The following is a 15,264-nucleotide window of genomic DNA, read 5'->3' as shown; positions in this document are numbered from 1 at the left end:
CTTCTTTTATCATAGAAGCAGGAAGCAATAAAATAAAGAGCACTGTGAAGCAAACAGGTAGGTCAGAGAAAGTAAAAGTGTATCCGTACCAAAGTAACTACAGCACTATACTTATAGTGCTACAGCTCCCTGCACTCAAACCATTATTCCAAAATAGCAGTACCTTGTTCTAATTCAGCTTATGCCACTTAAACTAATTCCTCAAAGTGCCTTTTTCCTACATGGAGAAGCTGACTGGAAGAATTAGCAGTAATAATGATAATGCTATATCTATACTGGGTATATATGCCTTCAGTGGACAATTTTCTGGAGTGAAAAATAACTGTATTCTGAAATAATTGCTCTGCTTTGGAAATCTCCGATTTTTTTCAAATGTCTTCTTAGCTGTCATGCTCAAAATCTGAAAGAAGCATAACAAATGCTGTGATGTACACCCACCTTTGCAAAGGACAGGAAAGTCACTATGAGGCGTGAACCATTCATCTGAATAAATGCTAAGATGCTACCACTAATTTTTAAATTTCAGTATTATCTTAATTCCACAAATCAAAGCAAAGATCACATTTTGAAGAGTTATACAGGCAACCTCCACTTAGCGCTCTTAACTGGTTCCAGAAAGAACAAGTGCTAAGCAAAACCGCGTTAAGCGAAGTCCATTTGCCCATAGGAATGAATGTAAATACAGGTAGTTGGTTACTGCCGCTTCTTGCCGCTGCCACCTCTCCCCACTAGCCCGCTGGCCGCTCCAGTCCTACTTGCCAGCCTGGACCTGCAGTCCTGCTGCCATGCCCTTGGCCCCCACCGGCGCTGGCCCTGGGCCCCAACCCAGGCCCTGCACTGATGCCCATCCCCCCCACTCACCACTGCTGCCTCTCTCGACCCATCCACCTGCCCACCAGCCCTACATGCCAGCCTGGGCACCGGCACTCCTGCTGCCCCGCTCTGGGCATGGGCCCCTGCCAGCCCTGGCCCTGGGCCCTGCACTCCTGCTGTCCCACGCTGGGTGCAGGCCCCCGCTGGCCTTTGCTCTGGGCACCGCACTCCTCGCCATCTCCACAGCTTCAGCTGGTGACCTCAGGTGGTGGAGCATCCCACAGGAATGGGGTGGATGTTTGCAGCTTTCCCGCTACATACGCGGCCAGCTGTAAACCCCACACCACTCCCGGCCAGCTGCAACCCCCACCCCTTCCCCCCCATGGGACACCACAGTGCCCCACCAGTCTGCATTCACCAACCGTGCCTGGCTTCTCCCTACCCCGCCACATGCTCACACCTATCCCAACTCACTGCCACTCACTGCACTTGCTGCTGCTGCCACAGCTGCTTCTCCTGCCTTCCTGCCAAAATTCACTGTTCCACTGAGCACTATAGCAAAACTGGCTGAGCACTCAGTGAAATCAGGTATCAATTTTAAATGAACACTATAGCAAAACAGTGCTAATTGAAACCACGTTAAGCAGGGGTTGCCTGTAATACTTTTTTTTAATAGTATGTGGAGTATCTGCATTGGAGAAAAAGAAAAATGTGTATGTAGGTAGTTCAGAAAAAACACACCACATACAAAAAACAAACAAATAAACAAAAAAACCAACCCTTGGTAGAATGCAATGGATTTCCAGGCCCTGAAGAGACCTATTCATTGACTGTCTGTTTGAAAAGGCTGGCAAACAAGCAGCAATAACTTCAGAACCATTACTTCACCAAAGCATCCTACAGAGGCAAAGTAATTCAACAAAGATGTCACAAACAAGGCAGAGAGACGTAAAAGATCTGATAAGAACTTCTGTTCAACACAGGCAGTTAAAAACAGGACTTAAGGTTTCCAAACATCTGGGCAAACAGGCATTAGGGCTGGAAGGGACCTGGGAAGATCACTGAGGATCAAAGGATCCCAGCAACATAAGCATCCAAACATTTCTTAAGAGTCCAGAGTAGGGGCTTGCACCAGCTCTGGAGGGAGTCTATTCCAGGCTTTGGGGGCTTGGACAGTAAAGAAGTTTTTCCTTACGTAGCAGGCTTATCTTTCAGAGCTTGGGTTGAGTCCCAGGCTTGAGATCATGCTGTTTTGATTGGTGGAGCCTATCCACCAATCAGTAGGCAGCAAGAGACAAAGTCACACCCCTTTCCTGAGGGGAGGGGGAGAAGGGCTCCCCTGGACCCAATTGAAGACTAAACTGTCAGGTCCAGAAGACTTCAGGGGCGAAGCCCTGGAGCATATAAAAGGAGCTGAGTGCGCGGCACAAAGGGCAGATGCGGCAAGGGACTCAAGAAGATCAGAGCCAAGAAAAGCTGGTGAGCTCTTCCCCAGCGGGTAATAGGCCCAAGGTTCCTGAAGCTGTCACTGAAGGAGCAGCCTCGGCAGCAATCCGAGACCACTCGGGCTCTTGATGGCACACAGGGATGGTGCGCAGAGATCCGGCCCTGGGAGTGGTGCGAGACTGCTCGGGCCCATCATGGTGCATGGTTCAGTGCACGGGGCCTTGGCTCAAGCCTGCAATCCTAGCAGTTGGCAGTTGGGGTGCAGCAACAGAACTAGTTGCCACAATTTCCAGAGCACTGCCCCTCGCTGCCAAATTTCCAGACTTGTGGGAAGCCCCACAGACCAAATTCAGCCTGCACGCTGGAGGCTAAGCACTAAAGCACTCTTTTAATAAAACAGTTGGATTCAAATTAATTTAAAATTATGGTTCTTTTTATGAAAATAAGCCAGTTAAGAAATCTGAATTTAATATAAAATGTATTAACGCCAAAAACTTGAAATCAATTAAACTAAGTTACACAGGGCATGCTTTTCAAGACTTAAAAAAGACCAAAACAAACTGACATGACAGTTAGGTATTTAAGGGAATAAAATTCTCTCCACTATAGTTTAAAACACTGCGACAATGCTTTCTCAAGTTATGGTCAACTTCCAGAATAGTAGAGAGGTAAAAAAATTTTTTTTTAAATCCCAGAATAATTTTAGCCAATTGCGTATCTTAACCCCTGAAAGAGACCAGCTAAAGCCCTGGTACATGCAATTTTAATCCACTATGCTAATACAGAACTTAATGAGTTAAGAATAGGGTGACCATACCTCCTGGTTTGGCCAGGACAGTCCAAGATGCTGTAGGCAGTTGGTCAAAAGTCCCAGGCCAGAGTCTGCTGGGGAGGCATTGCTGCTGCTGTGCGGAAGCAAAGCATGTAGGGACCTCAGATATGGCATCTTAGATAAGGTCACCTTACATCCATCTGCCTTGCTCCTGCACAGCAGCAGCGCCTGCCCACCCACCACACCACTCTGCCTCCCTGCCAGACTCTGGCCCAAGACTTTTGACTAACCACCCAGGACTAGCTTGTAGAATCCTGGACAATCCCAACCAAACAAGAACCTATGATCACCCAATTTAAGAACATGTTGAGGGTAATGAGGCAATCTTGTCTCTCCAAACCACATAAAGAAAAGGATGAACAGGAAGAAAAGGATTATCATGTTGCAAGGCCCAAAGTGAACATGACAGCCATCAGGCCTGAACTCTTCCTGTAGACATCACAGAATTTTTATTAAATCTTATGGGATCTACTTTGGAAAGCTAGAAATAAAAGCAGAGGCACTAGAGGTGCCTGCCATTTGCAGACTCAGGAAGATGTTATGCTGATCTACAATATTCAGTTTTTGAAAGAATTGTGTTGTTTTTGTTAATAGCAACAATAGCCATTTTTTAAAAAAGTTTAAATCCTGAAGAGGTAGATGGATCTGGAAAATGATCTCTACTTACCACAAGCAAACTAAGACACCTAGGTCAGCTTTCCATCCCCCTGGCCCAGCTGATACACAACTCACCTCTCTACTTCTCATCATCCCCTCTACCTTTGCAATATGTTTCTATGGCAACAAAGGCACTTATACCAGTGCCTAGCAAAGTTTTGGAGCTGCACGCTGGAACAACCTGGCCTGGGTCTGAGACAGGCCAGTCTTCCAACCCAGTCACCATCACCACTGCCACTTCTCCCCACCCCTTCGCTGCAACGCCTTTGTGGTTCCCTGTTGCCCAGCCCCAGCAATGTTACAGGTCATGCCAGCAAAAAGCTGTCAAGGCCCCTAACTCTGTGGACTGAATCCAGCGGTTGTGCAGGCCAGAGGTGTCCCACGGGCCATGTTGCCAACCCCTGACCTATATAAGTCACTTGTATCAGCCACGGTACGTGGCAAAGCAAAAGACAGAAACAGCTTGTCTTGAAAAGAGTTGTCCTGCAGGGACCCAGAACCAATAAAACCCTACTCTTTCCAACCATAAATCTCAAAGCACTTCAAAAAAGATGGCAATTTCATTATCCCTACTTTACAGATGGGGAAACTGAAACATGGGGAAGGAGAAGCAACCTGCCCAACCAAAATAGTTCCTCAAGTCTCCCCAGATCTAGACTAGTAACCTAGAACTCATCTTTGCTTATGAACAAGACCAAGGAGGGAAAGACATGAATGGAAGGGTTAATACAAGAAACCAAGGAAGAAGAGAGCACAAGCAGGTTAAAGAGAAAGGTAAATAATTAGAACTTGTAGTTTTCTTGAACATAAATTCACTTCCAATCAGTTTCTTCACACCTTTCCCCAACTTATCCACAGGAGAGAGGAGGAGATGAAGGCATGGTACCTTCCTTCAATAAGAATTAAAGCCTCGATGTATTTTTACATTCAAATTCATTCAATATTTTTAAGAAATTTTGTAGAATTCAGTGGCCAGGGGGAGCCTTTCCCTGAAACCAGGAGACTTAAATTATGCAGAAATTGATGGGGTCAGTTTTCATTAAAAATAGTAAACGTCTATGCAGACAGAAAAAAAACGTGTAGGATTGCTTTCCTAAAACTGCTCCTGCTGCTGCTCAGCATAAGAAAAGGCAAAATTACCAGAACTCTACTCAGTTTCTCTGCTGATATTCAGAGCCCCCAGAAAAACAGTGAAATCAAAAAATGAGACTTTTTTTCAAATCACTTTAGGTAGTCAAAGCAGGGAACTTAAAAATAAGAATCTGAGGGAGAGAAAACCTATCCCACAATGACAGGGAGATTTTTACGGGAGTGGGGAAGAAAGAAAACTCCTATTGCTTTGAACAGCTGAGGTGGCTGGAGTTCCAAATATATTCTGCTTCCATGCAAGTTAGCACTCTCACAGGAAGAAGAGTCCAGGAACAGTTTCCCAGTAAACACGCACTCATATATGTGCAGACAAAGACACGCATAGCGCACAGACACCTGGCCTCCTTCCCCTTTTATCACCAAGATGTTGCTCCTCAACTGCTTTCTAAGCAGCTGGTATTTTAATACTACCCAAACTTCAGGTTTTACTTAGTACCACCACATAAATCCCTTCTATATAAAGCCTGGTCTCCATACGGATTTTGAACTGGTAAAACTATTTCCATCAAGAGATAAGGCAGTCATACCTTTAGCCAAAATAAGTATTAGGCTGTCTTCACTGCCAAAAGGTGACCTTCCCTAACCCACCCCGCAACAGTAAAATAGTTCACCTGCATCCCATTATTTTTCTACCCAGGTTTACCTCCTCTCCCCTTGCTACAGTAAAAAAACCTGATGGAGACCACAGTATTTTTACAGCAAGATAACCTGATGCATATTAATTGCGTCATGGGGAGGCACCACAACCACACCTACATTAGCAGTGCCCGCCAGCTTTACTGCCTCCCTACTTGGAAGTTGTACCAAACTCAACCACATACATAATCTTTACCTCTTTCCTACTTCCTTGTTTAGCCACAGCTACTTCATTTATCCTTCCTGTTTGTAGAGCAATATTAAATGGCATGTGTTTTTAAAGGTATATCAATTTATTTGAACAGTTTTTATCTCCTCTGTTTTCCCCCCTTAACTTTCATATTCTTTCCTTATCTTCAACATTTCTCTCTTAAAATATAAATCAAATCTCTCAAGGTGACACTTGTTAAGAAAAAAGAAGTTTGGGGTTTGAAATTTTTATTACAAGGTCCCACAATAATACAGCTGTATTATTACGTGTTACATGATTTTGCAGCTTTTCAGTCAGTGTTCTGATCAATATATCATTAGTTGATAGATCCATAAGAAAGACATGATAATTTAAAACAAAATGCAAAATACACATGGTTTTTCCTCACATTTTTTCTTGTGTTCGTCTCTGAGCTCTTAAACTAGACACTAAAAGTCCCTGCACTGAAATTGTTCCTGAAGGCTTTCATGTGAATTGTAGAGTCCTATGATAATACCCTGTCATTGTAAAAACATTAGTTGCTGAACACCAACATTGACATAGGTTACAATTTGTGCACTGATTGGGTGCATCTACACAAGATGCTTTAGCGCGCACTTGACTAACTGACTGTGCAGTAAAATGTCACCATCTACATGTACAGACACTTACTGCGTAGTCAATATGGGCATTTTTTACACATGCAAGCACCGCAGTGCAGGGCACTTTGAAAAGCACCCAGCGCTGCATCGCTCACAGTTGTACAAGTGGCAAAATGCGTGTCAGTGTGCAGAAAGTGGCGGTGGCATACTTTTGAACTAAAGTACATGGAAGCAATGTTCCCTCTAACGTTTAGTGCTCCGTGTGCAATCCTGGCTGGATGCAGGAAAGTGCATTGCCACCATTTTCTGTGTGCTAACTCACATTTCACGCTACTTATACACCTGCATGCACTGCAGGGTGGTGTACATCAGCTCGCATGCAAAGCAGGCTCGATTAATCAAGTCTGTTCCAAAGGAATGGATCTCCAGCATGCGGTGGGATGATAAGGTATGTATATAAATGCCCTTAGTCAACTGCAAAGTTAAATGTTCTACCTGAAGTAATGAATGCGCAGTAGCCCATGCAAAGCTGACCCTAACAGGGTACATGGCCTAGATACGGCTGGGGTTGGGGGCAGAAATCAGTTGGATGCGAAGCCAGCGGGCAGCGCAGCATCACCAGCACTAGGCAGGCCATGTAGGAAGGGCTGTGGCCACTCCACCTGGCTCTGTGGGGGACCCCAAAATGCACCCCTACCCCCCAGCCCTGAGCAGTAGCCCATGCAATCAGAGCCAGGGCCAGGAGCTGCCAGGGCAGGGGAACATTGTCTAAACCCAGGCTCTGCACTCGGAACCTACCCAGATAGCAGGCAGCTCCCAGGGCAGGGAGCAATCTATTTGGTGACTACAGAGCCAGGAACTGCCTGCTGCTGGAGCAAGAGGAGATTGTCCCAGCTCCAGCTCCACACTTGGAGCCCGGCCCAGCAACAGGTAGCTCCCGATCACGGAGTCAGGGCCAGGAGCTCCCTGCACCAAGAGAGTTCCCCGCCTAGCCCAGGGTGACCTGGGACCTACCCAAGAACAGGACAGGTTGCAGCCAGCCCTGGGCTATGCAGGTAAGCCCTGCTGGGCACAGGGCTTGTCCCCATATGCATGGGGCAGGAGAGCTCTACAGCACCAGATCTCCTGCCCCATGCACATCAGGACCCCTCCAGATGTGTATGAGGCCAGGAGACAGCTACTCTCTGTCAGCCCCTGAGCTAGCACCCAGGGGGAGCCTGGAGCCCCCCTGGCTGCTGCAGGGGGGCACAGCAAGGCTGGAGCAGCCCTCTCTGGACTGCTCCCATTGGGAGCACCTGTAGACATGCTCCCCTAGTAGGCTTACTGAAAGTATTTTTACTGGGCAGTAAGCTTACTTTGAATCAGTAACACATGTAGACGTGTCCATTAGAAGTCTACATGGAAGACTTCCAGTGTCTTGGATAAGCACTAATTCCATAATCATTAATTACTGCATCAACAATTCTCATTAAAAAACTAGGGAACTGCGGTGTTGACACCTGTTGATGCCTACACAGTCAAATGGGTCGTTAACTAGCTGGAGGGCCACACCCAGAGCGTGGTGGCGGATGGGTTATTTTCATCCTGGAAGGATGTGGGCAGTGGGGTCCCCCCAGGGCTTTGTCCTCGGGCCCACACTGTTCAACATCTTCATCAATGACTTGGACAAGGGGGTAAAAAACACCTTGTTCAAATTTGCTGACGACACTAAGACGTGGGGCGATGTGGGCACACTAGAAGGAAGGAATAGGCTGCAATCGGGCCTGGACAGTTTACAGGGGTGGGCAGATGAGAATAAGATGGGATTCAACACTGACAAGTGCAAGGTGCTACATCTAGAGAGGAAGAACCAGCAGCATACCTACAGGCTGGGGAACTCCCTTCTCATCAGTGCAGAGGCAGAAAAGGATCTTGGAATTGCAATTGATTCCAAGATGAACATGGGCCGGCAGGGTGGGGACGTGGTCAGGAAGGCCAACCATACCTTGTCATGCATCCACAGATGCATCTCAAGCAGGTCCAAGGAGGTAATACTCCCCCTGTATGCGACATTGGTCAGGCCGCAGCTAGAGTACTGTGTCCTGTGCTGGGCACCACACTTGAAGAGGGATGTGGACAACATGGAGAGGGTCCAGAGGGCCACTCGCATGATCGGGGGCAGCAGGGACCTGAACCTGTTCAGCCTCCACAAGAGAAGGCTGAGGGGGGATCTAGTGGCCATCTACAAACTAGTCAGAGGGGACTAGCACGCATTGTGGGGAGTCCCTGTTCCTCCGAGCACTACCAGGAGTGACCAGGAATAACGGTCACAAGCTGGCAGAGGGTAGATTCAGACTAGACATCAGGAGGCGCTACTTCACCGTCAGCGTGGCTAGGATCTGGAACCAACTTCCAAGAGAAGTGGTGCTGGCTCCTACCCTGGGGGTCTTTAAGAGGAGGCTAAATGAACACCTTGTTAGGATCATTTGACCCCAGTACTTTTTCCTGCCACGGCAGGGGGTCGGACTGGATGATCTGCTCAGGTCCCTTCCGACCCTACCATCTACGCAACTATGAAACAATGCTTAAATACAAACAACAGTTTAAACAAAAGTAAAACTATACTCCAGAGCAAAGAAAAGTGTAATGAATGCCTGCATCACTGAGTCACATGTAAGGTACAACTCTTCGAGTATTAATATTATTTTTTCAACACCCAGGAGAGCCCTACATGCTTTACAGAAATAAAGGCATAGTGACTTCCCTGAAGAGCTTTGTAAATAAGAAGTCAAGCACTGACCCACAGGCTGCCCTCATTTCAGTACAAATCAGCTAGCGGTATCAGTGGGACATCTGCCCATCCATATCTAGCCCACAACCTCCGTCTTAGGCTTGCCTTCTTGCCCAAGTATTCCATCCAGTCACATCTCATTCATTTTTACCCTGCGCTTCTTTTCTTTTCTATGGGTAGTGGAGAATGAGGGCAGAAAACCTAGCTTCTCTCTCAAAACAACTATCTCTGGACATCTGCCTCTTTCCTGCTGTTCAGACTCCTTCATTGGGTCCAGCAGCACTGCATGGAGCCCAACATGTCAAAAACGTCTTCTCCACCAGAACTCTCCAGCTTCCCCACTCGCTTCCTCCACATCCAGGACATCCCCTCACACACTCTGAAGTTTTTCCCCTTCTGATGCAGTTTCCCAGGCTTTTTTTCTCGACACAAAGCACTGCTTTTCCTTTCTCGCCTTCCTTTCAAAACCCCAGCCACACCACCTCCCCCTGGGGCGGCTGCACAGCCCGGCGCCGGAAAGTGGGGAGATGCCTATCCCAGTTTCCCCGGGTCATTTTCGGGTCCTTCCCTGCCCTCCCCCCCGGGCAGGGAGAGGCCGGGGGCGGCCCCACAGTAAACGTGACAGCGCTGCACGCCCGTGCCCGTGCCCGTGCCCCCGGGGAGGGGCTGCGGCGCCGACGCACGGAAGCAGCTCGCTGGCTCACCGGCCCGGAGGAGCCGGGCGGCATCTCGCAGACCACCGCCGCTGGGGCGCACGCCCCCATCCACCTCTAGCGGACCGGGCGACAAAGCCCGGCCCCGCCCGGGGCCGCTTCCCGAGCGGACGGGGAGCGCCGCCGCCTCACCTGGTCGATGGGCAGACGCACTGCGACGCTGAGCGGCTGCAGCAGTGTGGAGCCCGTGGTGCTGGCGGGCATGGCCGCGGGGGGATGCGGACAGCACCGAAAGAAGCCGCTCGCACCCACTCCCGCGGCGGCCGCACAGCGCAGCCCCGCGCGTCGTGACAACAAGGGGCCCGCACGGCCCGGCCTCTGAGGGATGGCGCCGCGGCCCAATCCAGGCGCCGCGCCCCCGCTGAGTGACAGGCGGCGCCGTCCAATCCACGCCCGCCCCCTCTCACCGCGAGGCGGGACGAAGTATCGCCCCCCAGCCCTCCGCTGTCGGCCGGGACGGGACTGGAAGAGGAGGCGGGCATGGGGGGAGGGGCTGCAAGGGGGCGGGCCCGGGGGTGCTGGGCCCCGCCCCGCGAGACCCCCGCTTCCACGCGCGGGGCCGAGAGAGGAGCCTGGACAGTACCGTGGCTGTGGGTGGGCCCCAACGCGGTCCCCACGCGCAGGGCGGTGGTCGGGTGGTAGCCCCGCGCAGACGCGCCACGTCCCCGGCCCCAGCCACGAGCGCGCTGCTGCCCGGGGCCGCCGTCAGGTTGGGTCACAAAGGGCGGGTCCGCAGCCGCCTGCCCGCGCTGTGGGGATAGTGAGGAGATCAGGACCACGGGAGCTGGGTGCTACCGGTGCGGGACTGAGCCCTGCAGCTGCCATCCCACCCAAGCTGCTGTCACCTGAAGGGCTCCTAGTGCAAGGCAGGGGAGAGGGGTGAATGTTTGCAGTCCGGCCAAGGTGCACCATAACCAGGGATCATGGTTTTCTCTGATTTTAAAAAATCCCCAATTTTGGGGTTAAAACAAGGACCCCAAACTTCACATTTTTTCCACAATCAAAACGAAACATCACTAAATATATGTATGTATATATCTATGTATATGTATGTATTAGTGACATTTCGTTTTGATCAAAGAAAAATGTGGATTTTGGGTTACAGGCAGTCGTCAAACTTACAACACAATCGGTCCCTGAAAACTGCCTCATATGCCAAAACATTGTAACTCAGAACCAATTTTCTCATAAGAAACAATGTTATAAATGGGAGATTGGTTCCTGAACCAAGGCCTGAAATCCTTTTTTCACTAAAAAATATCCCAGAATTTTGTACTAGATCAATTATAGATGAGTATAATAGTTACATTAATATGTTTATATTGTAAATAGCAATTATATTGATTTGGAAGGACTTCTTTGAGGTGATGTTGCTGGACTTTTTGAAGGGTTCTTGGCTGGAGTCTTCTCAGGAGTCTTGGCTGCGGGTTTTTCTGGAGTCTCATCTGCTTTCTTAAAGAAAGTGTCCAAGGAAGTTTGGACAGATGCTCTCCAGGGAGATAGGTGACACAGCGAACTTGTTCACTGGTGGGGTGTCACATTGGATCAAGTGTTGTAAAATCAAAACTAACATCATAAAGTTGAAACGGTGTCAATTTATAAAGGTTGTAAGTGCGAAACGTTGTAACTCAAAATGTAAGCCAAGGACTGTACCTTTTTTTTCAGATTAAAAAAAAATCCTCAATTTTCAGGTTAAAAAAAGTAACCCAAAATCTACATTTTTCTTGATCAAAATAAACCGCCACTAATGCACAGAGATATATCTAATGATTTTTCATTTTGATCATGGAAAAATATGGATTTTGGGTTACTTTTTCTAACCCAAAAATTGAGGATTTTTTCTTTTTATCAGAGAAAACCAGGATCCCTGACAATAACTGAGTTTTCAAGAACGGGTTTTAAAGCCTAGGAAGAAGGAGAGTCTCTCCCCACATGGATGTTAACAGTCTCTGTCCAAGCTGTAGCATTCTCTGGGACAGAACATGCTTCATTCCTGGTCTCACCATTACAAAACTATTTCCTCAGAGCACAAGACCAGAATGACACCTATACAAGGATTAACTAAGGAGTTACAGGATCCTTCTGAGAGAATAACAGCAAGGCATGCTGTTGACCTGGTGGCAAGTCAGTGCCTGATGCAGCACTTATGTTCTTCCCAGTGGATGTTATGCAGCTCTGTCAAGGTTCATATCTTCAGTGAACAAAGAATTGAGGCAGCAGGATTGGCAGCGGTCTCTGTATTAAGAGACAGACAAGCTCTTGCACCCAAAGTTACTTATATTAGTTTAGTCCTTGTTCAGCAATGCCACCTACCTCTTCTAATAAAGACCTCTTCATGTTGTGTTAGTGCTGGATTTTCCCTTGTGTATACATTTTTACTCTTAATCTATTAATCTGAACATTGATGGAGTTTATATAGAATGTCCTGTTGTGATCTGTGGAAATATATATAGTTAGTGCGCTTGCGCTCTCACATGCTCTCTCTGTCCTTATATATATAGTTAGTGCTCTCCCAAGGCATGATACTGCAGTGCAAATGCACAGGACATGCCCTCTATCATAGCTCCTGGACAGTGGAACCACAGGAGTGTCACATTGTGCCATGCTAGGCTCAGCCTCTCACAGAAGCAGATTTGACTGGCACGTACCTAGTGCTGTTGTAACATGGAGCAGAGCACTACGTCTCAGCAGAGCACACCCTATAATCCCAAAAGTTCAGCAATTCATTTAATCTCTGAAATAGGAGATTATACCATTCCTTTTTACAAATCATAGAATCATAGAAAATTAGGGTTGGAAGGGACCTCAGGAAGTCATCTAATCCAACCCCTTGTTCAATGCAGGACCAACCACCATTGTATCACAGTTTGCAGATGACACAAAACTGTGGGGAGAAGTTGACACACCGGAGGGCAGGGAACAACTACAGGCAGACCTGGACAGGTTGGACAAATGGGCAGAAAACAATAGAATGCAGTTTAACAAGGAGAAATGCAAAGTGCTGCACTTAGACAGGAAAAATGTCCAGCACACCTACTGCCTAGGAAATGACCTGCTCAGTAGCATGGAAGCAGAAAGGGATCTCAGAGTCCTAGTGGAGTCGTCAGTGTGATGAAGTCATCAGCAAAGCTAACTGCACTTTATCGTGCATCATCAGATTCATGACAAACAGAACCAAGGAGGTGATACTTCCCCTCTATGTGGCACTGGTCAGACCGCAGTTGGAATACTGAGTCCAGTTTTGGGCGCCACACATCAAGAGGGATGTGGATAACCTGGAGAGGGTCCAGAAAGGGCCACTCATATGGTTAAGGGCTTGCAGGCCAAGCCCTGCGAGGAGAGACCAGGGCACCTGGACCTCTTCAGCCTCCACAAGAGAAGGTTGAGAGGCAACCTTGTGGCTGCCTATAAATTCATCATGGGGGCTCAGAAGGGAATTGGTGAGGCTGTACTCACCAAGGCACCCCTGGCAGCCACAAGAAATAATGGCCATAAGCTAGCAGATAGCAGATTTAGACTGGACATTAGGAATAATTTCACAGTTAGAGTGGCCAAAATCTGGAATGGGCTACCAAGGGAGGTGGTGCTGTCCCCTACACTGGGGGTCTTCAAGAGAAGGTTAGATAGGCATCTGGCTGGGGTCATCTGAACCCAGCACTCTTTCCTACCTATGCAGGGGGTTGGACTTGATGATCTATTGAGGTCCCTTCCGAACCTAACATCTATGAATCACCCCAGCCGAGACTTTGTTGACCTATTCTTAAAAACCCAAGGATGGAGAGTCCACAACCTCTCTGGGTAACCTGTTCCAGTGCTTTACTACCCTCCTGGTGAGAAAGTTTGTCCTAACATCTAACCTAAACTTCCCTTGCTGCAATTTGAGACAGTTGCTCCTTGCTCTGTCACCTGCCACCACTGTCCAGTTCCATCCTCTTTGGAATCCCCCTTCAGGTAGTTGCTGTTAAATCTCCCCCTTCCCCTGCCCCAGTCTTCTCTTCTGCAGACTAAATGAACCCAGTTCCCTCAGCTTCTCTTCATAAGTCATGTGTCCCAGGCCCCTACCCACTTCTGTTGCCCTTGGCTGGACTCTCCAGTTTGTCTATATGGTTTCTGTATTAGGGGGCCCAAAACTGGACACAGTACTCTTGATGTGGCTTCACCAGTACCAAATAGAGGAAAATAATTACTTCCCTCAACATGGAAATGTGAAAACGAGTTCACCAGCAATGTTCCCCCTAAGGAGCAGTGGTCCATGAGCACGCCACCTTGGTCCGTGAGCATGCTGCCTCAGTCCAGTGTGGGATAGTTACCAAAGGGGAGTGAGGGCCGGAGGCTGGAGCTGGGGGCCAGGGGCTGAAGCCAGGGGCCGGTGGCTGGAGGCTGGGGGCCAGGGGCTGGGAGCTGGGGCCAGAGGCTGGAGCCAGCAGGCTGGAGGCTGGGGCTGTGGCCGGAGGCCAGGGGCTGGTGGCTGGAGCCGGGGGCCAGGGGCTGGACATGGGAGGCTGGGGACCAGGGGCTGAAGCCAGGGGCTGGTGGCTGGAGGCTGGGGCCAGGAGCCGGGGGCCAGGGGCTGGGAGCCGGGGACCAGGGGCTGAAGCCAGGGGCTGGAAGCTGAGGCTGGGGCTGGAGGCTGGGCCCAGGAGCTGGAGCTGGAGCCTGGCATGGGCTCCACGGGCTCCGGGGAAGTGCTCCAGTGCTAGGCCCTGATGCAGGGGAGCAGAGCACTTCCCTGGAGCTGGCGGAGCCCACGCCAGGCTCCAGCTCCGGCTCCAGCTCCAGCCTCTTCTGGTGTGCAGCCTTGAAAAGGCTGTGCACGGCCGCACTTTTAGTTGTTCCCCAGGATCATGTGGGCATTCTGTGAAAAAGCTGGAAATAGAAAATATGTACTGTGAATCCTAGTATCTGGGTAAATTCATAGCTAATAGTTACACTTGGGCAATGAAAGTAGGTATTATTTTAGCAGGTTTCAATAACAAACTGCTTTTATTGTCATAACTATCTGGATTACCACCAACAATGTAGCAAGGCTGGGGCAAACGGCACCAGCTCCAGGCACTGACTATGAGGGAGCGTGTAACAGAGTCATCTCTTCAAGGCTGGCCATCCTGCCCCTGGAGTATCCTCTTAGCTCCCTGCTTTGCCACCTCTCAGGTAAAACTCCACTTCTTTAAGCCGCCATGCCTAGTTAGTATTAATATCTAGAAAATGGAAGGCTGCCCCAGGGCTTCCCAAACGTGAACTTGCCTTACGGACTAATTGCATGGCTCTGTCCAGCCCTACATCATACGACTTACAGGTATTATCACCCCCTGGTATTCATTCAGATGGTCATCCAACTCCCAGGGTGGCATGTTCCTGCCAAGCACTTTGCCTCACCTCTCTGGGCTACGGCCAAGTGCAGCCTTCCTGTCCTAAGTAGGGACCAGTTCAGCCACCTCCCTGCTGGGCCCCCCTCG

The 15,264-nt window shown here is 49.1% G+C and overlaps 1 protein-coding gene across 1 annotated transcript in view; it reads right to left on the bottom strand.

Annotated features, from left to right (window-relative positions):
• MBOAT2 (membrane bound O-acyltransferase domain containing 2) overlaps positions 1–10,086 on the bottom strand; it is a 204,382-nt gene extending 194,296 nt beyond the window's left edge. Inside the window, exon 1 of the mRNA XM_019537423.1 lies at positions 9,941–10,086. Within this exon, the coding sequence (XP_019392968.1) occupies positions 9,941–10,012 (72 nt within the window). The 5' untranslated portion in view covers positions 10,013–10,086. The remainder of the gene's footprint in view (positions 1–9,940) is intronic.
• Positions 10,087–15,264: the final 5,178 nt, after the last annotated feature.

This window comes from Crocodylus porosus, unplaced genomic scaffold (genome assembly GCF_001723895.1).
Source record: "Crocodylus porosus isolate Cpor-Errol unplaced genomic scaffold, CroPor_comp1, whole genome shotgun sequence".
Lineage (NCBI taxonomy): Eukaryota > Metazoa > Chordata > Crocodylia > Crocodylidae > Crocodylus > Crocodylus porosus.
This window is presented reverse-complemented; position numbering and strand designations above follow the sequence as displayed.